This window comes from Bison bison, unplaced genomic scaffold, assembly GCF_000754665.1.
Source record: "Bison bison bison isolate TAMUID 2011002044 unplaced genomic scaffold, Bison_UMD1.0 scf7180017864464, whole genome shotgun sequence".
Lineage (NCBI taxonomy): Eukaryota > Metazoa > Chordata > Mammalia > Artiodactyla > Bovidae > Bison > Bison bison.
The window spans coordinates 5,338,684-5,351,121 of record NW_011495025.1 but is presented as its reverse complement, the minus strand read 5'-3'; the positions used below and the strand labels follow the sequence as shown (position 1 = coordinate 5,351,121).

Here is a 12,438-nt window from a genome sequence, read left to right as displayed (position 1 = left end):
TTAAAAATCTAATGAATACATATATGATCGTATGAATCCATCAACAGAAACTGAACATGCCAGAAGTCAGAATTTTTCTTATTAGCACACTGGCCCAGACAGTCATATGACAATATGTATGCATATTCTGACATCTGGTGGTAAGTAGAGAATCCTACACTATTTAAATATCCCACAGCATCTTCATGTTAAAGTAGAAGCAATCCAGTAACACAATAAACAACATTAGTTATTTTAAAATAACTAATCAGTATAACGGAGAAGGCAATGGCACCCCACTCCACTACTCTTGCCTGGAAAACCCCATGGACGGAGGAGCCTGGTAGGCTGCAGTCCATGGGGTCGCTAAGAGTCGGGCAGGACTGAGCGACTTCATTTTCACTTTTCGCTTTCATGCATTGGAGAAAGAAATGGCAACCCACTCCAGTGTTCTAGCCTGGGGAATCCCAGGAACGGGGGAGCCTAGTGGGCTTCCGTCTATGGGGTCGCACAGAGTCGGACACGACTGAAGCGACTTAGCAGCAGCAATCAGTATAAACATGATATGACTCATAACTTACAAGATTTTCCTTTGAATGGAAAAATACATGTAAATTTTGTGGGTTTTTTTGGTTTTTATAAAAACCCAAAGCCTATTTTTGTTGTTCAGTTGCTCAGTGTGTCTGACTCTTTGTGACCCCATAGAGTGCAGCACACCAGGCTTCCCTGTCCTTCACTATCTCCAGATGTTTGCTCAAACTCATATCCACTGAGTTGCTGATGCCATCCAACCATTTCATCCTCTGTTGCCCCCTTCTCTTGCCCTCAATCTTTCCCAGCATCAGGGTCTTTTCCAATGAGTCGCCTCTTTGCATCAGGTGGCCAAAGAAAAGTCTATTTAAAAGATCTTAATAGAGAGCTTGATAAGCACTTTCTGTTTCAAAATTCCTTTATAATAGTAAAAGGTTTCCCTCACAGCAAGTTGTTAGATATCTACATTTACATTAAACAACAAAGTATGACTATAATATCTAAATACGGTTAATTATACAACCAATCATCCCTAATCCCATATCTGACAGAGTGCCTACTGTCTCACAGGTGCATAATAAATACTTGTTGACTTAAGCTATAAAACAGTGAAACAAAACCAACTGAAGTATCTTGCCCTCAAACTCCATTTTGTTTTCGTTGTTTAGTCACTAAGTCATGTCCGATGCTTTTGGGACCCCATGGACTGTAGCCCACCAGGCTCCTCTACCCGTGGGATTTCCCAGGCAAGAATACTGGAGTGGGTTGTCATTTCCTTCTCCAGAAGATCTTCTTGACCAAGGGATTGAACCCAAGCCTCTTGAATTGGCAGACGGAATTCTTTTTTTTAAATTTTATTTATTTTTTTAATATAAATTTATTTAATTGGAGGCTAATTACTTTACAATATTGTATTGGTTTTGCCATACATCAACATGAATCTGCCATGGGTGTACATGTATTCCCCATCCTGAACCCCGCTCCCACTTCCTTCCCCATGCCATCCCTCTGGGTCATCCCAGTGCATCAGCGCTGAGCATCCTGTATCATGCATCAAACCTGGACTGGAGATTTGTTTCACATATGATATTATACATGTTTCAATGCGATTCTCCCAAATCATCCCACCCTTGCCCTCTCCCACAGAGTCCAAAAGACTGTTCTATACAACTGTGTCTCTTTTGCTGTCTCGCATACAGGGTTATCGTTACCATCTTTCTAAATTCCATATATATGTGTTAGTATACTGTATTGGTGTTTTTCTTTCTGGCTTACTTCACTCTGTATAATAGGCTCCAGTTTCATCCACCTCATTAGAACTGATTCAAATGTATTCTTTTTAATGGCTGAGTAACACTCTATTGTGTATATGTACCACAGCTTTCTTATCCATTCGGGCAGATGAAATTCTTAACCACTGAGCCACCAGGGAAGCTCCTCAAACTCCATACCACACTTCAAACTTACACGGGCCCTATGGTTTATTAAAGTAATAGTTTCAAATACAGAAAGCAGCTTCAGGTTGTCTACAGTGTGATTAACTACATAGCTTTTCAAAATACAGGGCAGGTGCCTGTCAAGACTCTGATTCAGTAGATCTGAGGTACTGTCGATGAATGTATATTTTGAACACATATTCTTAACCAGGGTATTCTTAACCCTGGCTAAGAATGATGGACTGAAGGACTTCCCTGGTGGTCCAGTAGTTAAGACTCCGTGTTTCCAGTGCAGGGGCCATGTGTTTGATAGCTGCCTGAGCCCACTAAAACATTTAGTTTTGTATTACCTGAATCCACCCTATTAAAGTACAATGAAGGGTACACTAAGGAGAAATAGAAGAAACGCAATCTCTAATTCAAAATTTGCCCAGATGTTCATACACTGATGGCATGAATGTAAACTAGCTCAATTCCTAAGATTATTAGTGCACATATCTTTTGATCCATAAGCCCATTTTCAGAAGGTTAGTCTATAGGCACATCACAGTGCTCGATACGTGTTAAAGGTCGGTCACTGAATCATTGTCTGCAAACATCAAAAGACTGGAACAATTCAATGTTGATCAGGATGTGACTAGTTAACACAGTGACACACATATAAAGTGTAACAGCATGCAGAGGAATAAAGAATTAAACGAGGAAAGCTCTTTATGCAAAATGGAACAGTCTTCAAAATATACCATTGAGTGATTTTTTTAAAGAAGATTCATAAACAGTGTGCATGATGTGCTAATGTTAAAAGGGAAACAGAAAATACACAAATTTGCTTATATATTCAAATATCTTTGCAAGAATGTAGCAAAAAATAGTTTAGTATATTGTTTTGGGGAGGGCGAGATGAATGGTCAGGGGACAGGGTTTGGAGGGAAAGACTTTTCACTGTATACCTTTCTGAATTTCAAACCACATACATTTAGTAGTTATTCAATATTGTTTTAAAAGATTAAAAATAAAAATGATTTCACATAAAGTGTTAATCGCTCAGTTGTGTCCAACTTTTTGTGATCCCATGGACTGCAGCCAGTCAGGCTTCTCTGTTCATAGAATTCTCCAGGCAAGAATACTGTTATGGGATGACATTCCGTTCTCCAGGGGATCTTCCTGACCCAGAGATCAAACCCAGGTCTCCCCCATTGCAGGCAGATTATTTACGGTCTGAGCCACCAGGGAAGGCCAATTTTACATAAGAGTAACCTCAAAAGGCTATTACTTAATCATTGTTGGGTAAAAGGTCAGAATATCAGTGATGCCATAATGAAAATATTATCTTAGGTTGTCACATTTGGCATCCAAATGAGTAATACCAAACAACCCTATTTAAGATATTAAATGAATTATCTAGTGATCGTCTCATATCTAAGTCAGAGGTTACAGTTTTACTTAATAGCGAGTGTGTAACTAAGTCCTGTCAAACCTCTAACTCTGTAACACCTGGCTTTAAGATTTTGTAGGCCAAGGGCCCATCTTCCTGCCATACTGCATATAACACCTTTGTGTTTAACCTGCTTAACGTGCTTGAACAAATCCAGAACTGTTCTCTAAGAATCTCACCCTCCTGCAGCTATCTTCCTCCCAAAACACTAACTCCTAGGAGGTAAGAATGCAATGAGTCCCTGGCTCTTCAGTTTTCAAAGCAAAATACTATAATATTTTCTCATCTACATACCAAATAACCTGAGCAAATGGCTGTTTTTCAAGTAACACAAAACACCTTCTGAGGCCTGAACTGTCTGCCATTCAGTCCCTGTTACAGCACATACATGTTCCTACATAGGAAAGGTGGAACATTTACCTGCAGCCTCCTCCTCAGCAGGGGCAACTGACTTGGAATCATGCCAAGAGTCAGGTGAAGCAAACTGCCCAAAGTACAGAATGTCTTCCAAATCTCAAGTTTTACCTTTAAAAATACCCACAAGTTTCATATTCTACTCTGCAGAGAGTCTTGTTTTAGTATATAAATGTTTGTTTCAGCATAGAAAATGAAGATTACAAGCTCTTCCCTCAGAACAGCTTCTTTCCAAATCTCTTAAAGTTTATTGATATTTATTATAGTTTGGAGCTCTCCCATCACCCTGCCCTCATTTGATAAGCATCATTCTCTCAAACTCTTGAGGGTCCCTTGGAGAGCAAAGAGGTCAAACCAGTCAATCTTAAAGGAAACCAATCCTGAATATTCACTGAAGGACTGATGCTGAAGCTGAAGCTCCAGTACTCTGGCCATCTGATGTGAAGAACTGACTCACTGAAACAGACCCTGATGCTGGAAAAGATTGAAGGCAGGAGGAGAAGGGGGCATCAGACATGAGATGGTTGGATGGCATCACCAACTTGATGGACATAAGTTTGAGTAAACTGTGGGAAACAGGCAGGAAGGGAACCCCGGTGTGCTACAGTCCATGGGGTCACAAAAATTCAGACAGGACTGAGCGATTGAACAACAACATTCTCTCAAGTCATAGACATTTTTAAGTCTTATTTTAAATAAAATAATTTAAAAAGCTGTAAAACATACTTGCTCTCTAACTAACAAAGAGAGGATATGATTTTCTTTTTATCATTCAATGTTCTATGGCAGTCTACAATTATTTTACACAATTTTACCATTCCAAAAGTTAATGCCCCCTCCCAACACCACAGTAGGTTATACATAATACTTTCTTTTGCTATTTCTGCTGAGTTTTGAAAGCAATCAACATATTCAACAAGTTCATGACTGACCTCAAACCGAAAGAGATACTCAAAGTATTCTGTTACATTAAAAAGTATTGACTCTCAGAGGGAACAAGTCAAGAGAACTCAGCATTAATATTAAAACAGTGTCTTTTAGTACTTTACACTAGGAATCATTCCAAACTAGAAACCTCAATTACTAAAGTGATTTCTCCATGGTAAGCTGAATTAAGTATTTTCCAAATAATGTTAAACAGTCATAATGCTCTTAACATCCTCTTATAAAGGCAGGGTATATTATGCCATAATTCAATATTCTGATTAAGGTGTTTTAGGGAATATTCTAATAATGCATGATGAATTCACACTGAAACATTCTTTTGTAAAAATAGCAGAGTCACACAACACGACTGGACTCACCGTGCATGGTCAAGTACTCCACTATGCTCCCCACGATAGCTGGAACACCATTCTCGGTCAGCCCCTGCTGGTGGAGGTCCTGGAGACTGACTCCAAACAACTTGGTATAGGTGGGATTCCTCTGCTCGTGTAGTGGCACCGCCACTATCTTTTTCATGTCTTCTTTCAGCCGAACCGCTGTTTTACTTTGCTTAAAATAGCGGGAGAAAAAAGAGCAGTCAGTTACATTTACCACAGGAGGCTGCATGCTTACCACACAGTCACCTGAGCTGAAGGGTAAGTATTGGAGGCTGTAGAGGAGTGGTCTTCACTTATTTTTATGTCAACTCAAACCTAAATCCCTAATAACTCTCTAATGCTGCTCAGTGTTAGGAATGGCATACACGGATATACTGATTAAAAGAAGTGAAAGATAATGAGAAACCTAAAGCCACAACTTAACCGTATCTAAGAGAGGGAGCGATACACTGCAGTATCTAAGACAGATTACTACAGTAACCGGGGGTGTGACTCACAAGTACCTGCTAACAAGAAAAGAAAACGTTTGTCAGAACACTGAAATCCCATGCAGATCCTGTAATAGTAAGACACTACTGAAAACGAAGATTTATCTAGATGTCATCTTAAGGTAGCTTTAATTTGAGGGACTAGAAAACATAAATATGTAGAAGGAACACTTATGTCTCTGATTTGATTATATCTGAATATCTCGCTGATATATTGGCACATAAAATCAACTCAGTTCTCTTTGACATTCAAAATGCTATAATCTCTGAAACAGCAAAGTTTCAGGTAATCACAACTTAAGCAATTTCAACAAGACTGTACATATTATAACTAAAAATGCAATTTACAGTTCATTCATGTTATCACAGTGAAAACCTCATATAGGTTTGTTTCTTCCTTTTAATAGAAAAATTGTCCCCAAGGAAGTAATTTAAAAGATAAATTTTAATATGGTTTAACATAATTAAGTGAGGGTTGTTTTTAATAAAGCATGTGTCCTATGTAAATGTATGCATCTGTAACTCTAAACCCTAAAAAGATGGCAAAAAGCAAAAAATTTTATTTGAGGACAAGGGAAGCAGATTAGGGGAAATATACCCTTTTGAGAATGAATGAAACTAACTAAAGTGTCAATATTGTAAGTGCAGGTTCATGTAGATTTTACAATCTAAAAAGAGAAACACTATCTCCATCATAGAGATGAGGAAACAAAGATCAAAGAGTTAAGAAGTAATTTGGTAAACGTCATGGAGCTGGTAAGAGTTTCATCATACTCCCATGTTCCTCTCCTTAATTTAAATTTATATTAACATTAAAGTAGTTTGTATATAATTATAGTAACAAACTATGATAACTACTACATGTGACACATGACAGCTACACAAAGAAAATCCTACAATTGTGATTTTTAGTAGGATTTCTGTAGTTACAATTTGATTTTGAATCTTATAGTCTATAAAATCACATCAACTTTCATGGACATCTTTTAATAGGTCATACTTGAAAGCCAGATTTCCCTAGTAAAATTCAGCAAATGTATAAAGTTATAAACGAGTTTGAGCAAACTCCAGGAGATAGTGAAGGACTGGGAAGCCTGGCATGCTGCCGTTCATGGGGTCGAAAAAAGTCAAACACAACTGAGCGACTGAACAACAACAATACAGTTGTAACACAGATTTAGTATCTATTAATATTCTAAATAAGGCATAGTGTTAGCTACTACAGAGTAGTATGGGCAAGAACTGTCACTTCTGTTACCAAGGAAGTTATTAAGTCAAATCTGTAACCACTACTACTTTGGTGTGAGTTTAAAAACCTGTATCTTTCAAAAGAATACGTGGAAAATTTCAGTCAACCAGGTCTATCTGGTGAGTAAGCAGCCAAAAAGTAACCTGTAATAATGAAACTTTGAAAGCAGTCTTAAATGTAGCATCAGAAACAGCTGACAAAGAGATCAGATCATACAAATTTTATCATTTTCTTACAGACACAACATAGCATACTGGCTTAGAGCATGGACCGTGGAACCAGACTCTGTTTTGAATCCCATTCCAATATCATTAGCCATGCAAACCTGGACAAGTCACTTACTCTCAGGGTCCCCATCTATGAAATGGGGATACCAGGAGTTCCTGGCATATAGCCATAAATGAGGTTGCAAGCAGCTCAAATATATGTAAGAATAAGAGTGTCTGGCACACTTAGTAAGTACCAATTGTTACAATCATGATCATTATCATCCTTCTTCCAGGAAACTACTCTGATTTCTTCTCAAAACAATTCAGAGATCCTTAACCACTTCTGTACTCAAATGTTTGTGTGAACTAAAGACTGAGGTTGAAAAAGGCACTGTGGTCAAGGCTTGTGGTTGGTAGATAGTCTAATGATCTAATTATTCTCCTAGGATCTCAATTTCTTAAAATATACAGGTATGACTTTTGAAAGATAAAGATAAAATCATTTTGCACATTAGTATCAAAATTTATAAAATTTTTATTAGAAATTCAAAGTTTTCTTAGAAATCCTGTCTATATGTTTAAAACCTAAATTAACATTCTTTCTGCTAACAGTCCTGTTCTTTATTCTATCTTTTACTCAGTACAGTCAGTATGTTGCGTCTATTAACAGATAGTGTAAATAGGCAATCGGCATTACGGCTCAATATTTTCAAGGATGAGACATGTAATTAACCTCACACATTTTGAACTGATTACAAATTAAGCTAACTGTTTACTCAATATAGACCCCTACTACACAGCAAGTTTATATATAATCAAAGCAGTAAAGGAATACTTGATTCATCATTTTTAATTGATAATTTATTTTAGGTTAATACTTTTAAAAAAGATAAATACTGTTTTAAAGAAAACACTATGAAACAAAACAGCTATATTTTCAGAGACATACAAAGCAGATTAAGCAGAAAAGTAAATCAACAGAAGACAGAGAAGCTATAAAGTCCAATATGTGTATTATTGCTGCTAAAGGCAAAGATGGGACAGGAAACTTATCGCAGACATCACACCAGCTCTAGGAGGAGTCTGGGGAGGATCAGTAGGAGCCCAGGAGTGGATGTTCTTAAAAATCTCCTACAAATATGTATTACTTTAAAGATAGAGCACACTCTGGGAGCTGAACAGGGCTCAACTTCGTAGAGGAAAAAGCTATAGAAAATATCTACAGGGACCCCAAGAGGCAGTTATCAGGAGCACCAGGAAAATTCACCACCTAATAGTTCATGATCTTGGAGAGCAAGTTTATGAAGAAAAGTCAGTAGAGCTCTCCTGACCAGGTGAGCTTCTGAGAGAAGGCGGAGCAATGGGCAAACAGAAGGGCCACATTCAAGAAAACAGTCCTTTGGTAGCAATACAGGAGGGAGTCTCAGCATTGAAAACTTGAAAAGCTACCTTGGCCTCTCATTGCTACACCCCACAGGACTGTCTTCATACTGAAGTACAAAAATCCATCTCACTGAAATGTGAGTAAGGAAAAAGGAACATAGCAACTAAACTGACAGTATTTTTAAAAGAATAAAGGAACATCACAATTTCCTTGAAATAACTCATTAAAAAAATGTTGCCAAGAAACAAATAATAGCTGTAACCTAACAAAATAACCAAAGTTAATAAGGATACCAAAAAGCACATGCAATAAAGACAAAGAAACTGTATTTCATTAAAATGAAAAACTTTTGTACATTAAAGATACTATCAGCAGAGTGAAAAGACAATCCACAGAACAGGAAAAAGTGTTAACAAATCATATATCTGATACAAGTTTAATATCCAAAATATGTTTAAGAACATATACAGCTCAACACAACAAAACCCATTTCAAAAATGAATAAACACTTCTCCAAAAATGATAGACAAGTGGCTAATAAGCACAAAAAATGCTCGATTTCACTACTCACTAACCATATGCAAATCAGAACCACAATTAGATATACTTCACACCCATCAAGTTGAAAAGTGAAAATGTTAGTCACTCAGGCGGGTCTTTGCAACTCCATTCATTCTCTTCTCCAGGGGACCCATGTGACCCAGGGATTAAATCTGGGTCTCCTGCATTGTGGACAGATCCTTTACTGCCTGAACCACCACACAGTCCCCCCATTAAGATAGTTACTATCAAAAAAAAATCAGAAAATAAAAAGCTGGGTTCAGTTCAGTTCAGTCACTCAGTCGTGTCTGACTCTGTGCGACCCCATGAACCACAGCACGCCAGTTCTCCCTGTCGATCGCCAACTCCCAGAGTCCACCCAAACCCATGTCCACTGAGTTAGTGGTGCCATCCAACCATCTCATCCTCTGTCGTCCCCTTCTCCTCCTGCCCTCAATCTTTCCCAGCATCAGGGTCTTTTCAAATGAGCCAGCTCTTCACATCAGGTGGTCAAATTATTGGAGTTTCAGCTTCAACATCAGTCCTTCCAATGAACACCCAGGACTGGCCTCCTTTAGGATGGACTGGTTGGATCTCCCTGCAGTCCAAGGGACTCTCCAGAGTCTTTTCCAACACCACAGTTCAAAAGCATCAATTCTTCGCTGCTCAGCTTTCTTTATAGTCCAACTCTCACATCCATACATGACCACTGGAAAAACCATAGACTTGACTAGACGGACCTTTGTTGGCAAACTAATGTCTCTGCTTTTCAATACGCTATCTAGGTGGTCATAACTTTCCTTCCAAGGAGTAAGCGTCTTTTAATTTCATGGCTGCAGTCACCATCTGCAATGATTCTGGAGCCCAGAAAAATAAAGTCAGCCACTGTTTCCACAGTTTCCCCATCTATTTGCCATGAAGTGATGGGACTGGATGCCATGATCTTAGTTTTCTGAATGTTGAGCTTTAAGCCAAATTTTTCACTCTCCTTTTTCACTGTCATCAAGAGACTCTTTAGCTCTTCTTCATTTTCTGCCATAAGGTTGGTGTCATCTGCATATCTGAGGTTATTGATATTTCTCCCAGCAATCTTGATTCCAGCTTGTGCTTCATCCAGCCCAGCGTTTCTCATGATGTACTTTGCATGTAGGTTAAATAAGCAGGGTGACAATATACAGCCTTGACATACTCCTTTTCCTATTTTGAACCAGTCTGTTGTTCCATGTCCAGTTCTAACTGTTGCTTCCTGACCTGCATACAGGTTTCTCAAGAGGCAGGTCAGGTGGTCTGGTATTCCCATCTGTTTCAGAATTTTCCACAGTTTATTGTAATCCACACAGTCAAAGGCTTTGGCATAGGATGTAGAAAAATTGGAACCCTTATGCACTGCTGGTGATGATGTAAAATGATATAGCACTATGGCAAATAGAAGTTCCTCAAAAAGTTAAATATAGAATTACTCTATGATCCATCAATTACACTTCGAGTATATACCCTAAAATCAGGAACTAAAACAGGTACCTGTAGACCAATGTTCATAGTAGCATTATTCACAACAGTCAAAAAGTAGAGATCACCATTCAAAAGCTTATCAAAAGATGAATAAACAAAATGTGGGGTGTGTGTATATACACACACACACACATATATAAAGGCAAATGTAACTATACTATTTGTATATTTACCTTGCTTTTGCTTATTTTGGAGGCCTTCCCATATTAGCACATATATTTGCTAATATTACACTATAAAGACACTATAACTGACTTAACCAATCTTATTTACTGATGTTTAGGTTATTTACAGTTCTTGATATTACAAGTATTTCAGCAATAAGCAATCATGCAAACATTTCTACATAATTGTACAGATACCTATAAGATAAATTCTTAGAGGCACAATTGCTAGATGGACGGGCTTATAAAGCTGTAATTTTTTTAATATTACCTCCAAGAGTTAAAAGAGGAGCTTCTTGCTACTAGATTATATGAAAGCAAAATAAATTTCCCTTTAACTTACTGTATGCTGCTACTGCTGCTGCTGCTGCTAAGTCACTTCAGTCGTGTCCGACTCTGTGCGACCCCGTAGACGGCAGCCCACCAGGCTCCCCCGTCCCTTGGATTCTCCAGGCAAGAACACTGGAGTGGGTTGCCATTTCCTTCTCCAATGCACGAAAGTGAAAAAATAAAGTGAAGTCGCTCAGTCGTGTCCGACTCCTAGCGACCCAATGGACTACAGCCCACCATGCCCCTCCGTCCATGGGATTTTCCAGGCAAGAGTACTGGAGTGGGTTGCCATTGCCTTCTCCGAACTTACTGTATAAATTATAAATTTTAATAAGTATTGCCACATTGCCCTACAAAAATGCTTTCATGGTTTACAGCTTGATTCATAGCATATGAGAGTGCCTGTTTCCCATTTTATCAACGAGTATTAAAAAATTTCATGAATTAACTATGAATGAGATTGAGCAATTTTCTTTGTGAATTTGCATTTACGTTTCTTGTTTGTGAGCCTTCTAGTCATAAGCTCTGCCTAATTTTAATTGGGTGGTTTCCTTTTTCCTACTGATCTGTAGGATTTTTTTTATATTAAAATAATTAATCTTGTTTTAGTCATGTGTGTTTTAAATATATGCTCTAGTTTCCTTCTGGCATTTAACTTATGATATTTGTGTTGTACAGACATTTTGGTTATTTGGCAGAAAACTTTACCCATCTTTTTCTTCAGGGCTGGGTTTCCTTTGAAATACATTCCTTGATCCAAAATTAATCTTTAAATTCACACATGTGTTATTCTAGTATTTTTATGACTTCACTTGGATATTTATATCTTTGATCCATCTCTAGTTGAAAGAGGAAGAAATACAGCAATTATCTTTCTTCAAGTAGCTAGTCATTATTAAACTGTTTTAATTCCTGTTATTTTAATATCTGATATGCTAAACTCTCCCAACTTAGTCTTAAGGGAGTAACTATAATAATTCAGAATTGTCATAAAATAAAATCATATAGAATCCTTCCATAAAACATTCATTTTGAATGATAAATTTAAACAGAAATCTCCAAACTGCCTGTTACCTATATGAACTTATATTTAATTATATGACACATAAACAATTATGCTATGACTTGCTGCACTACCCCTTCATCAACTGTTGTCAATTCATCGTTACAGAGAACAACTCAAATATGCTCTCTTATGATCTCTATTTCAGAAATTACTGGACACAAGCTTCTTCTCTGAAATTTAATTTCCCTAAGTCAGCTTTAAGATATGAAACAATTAATCAAAGTTATTATAGTATAGTCTTCCCTACTTAACTGGCCTAATTCTTTCATGCTAGTTTGCACTTTCCACCACTGTAACTAGAATTTCCCCCAAATCTTCTGCACAGGTATTAACCAATTAAACCCATCCACAGAGCCAACCATTCTTCCAAAAAAAAAAA

General features: G+C 37.6%; 1 protein-coding gene across 6 annotated transcripts in view; it reads right to left on the bottom strand.

Annotated features, from left to right (window-relative positions):
* The window catches only part of FAM13A (family with sequence similarity 13, member A), a 338,691-nt gene that overhangs the window by 294,086 nt on the left and 32,167 nt on the right, over positions 1–12,438 (bottom strand). For all 6 annotated transcript variants that reach the window (XM_010860157.1, XM_010860158.1, XM_010860160.1 and 3 more), the window contains exon 2: positions 5,100–5,289. In XM_010860157.1, the coding sequence (XP_010858459.1) occupies positions 5,100–5,256 (157 nt within the window). In that variant the 5' untranslated portion in view covers positions 5,257–5,289. The remainder of the gene's footprint in view (positions 1–5,099; positions 5,290–12,438) is intronic.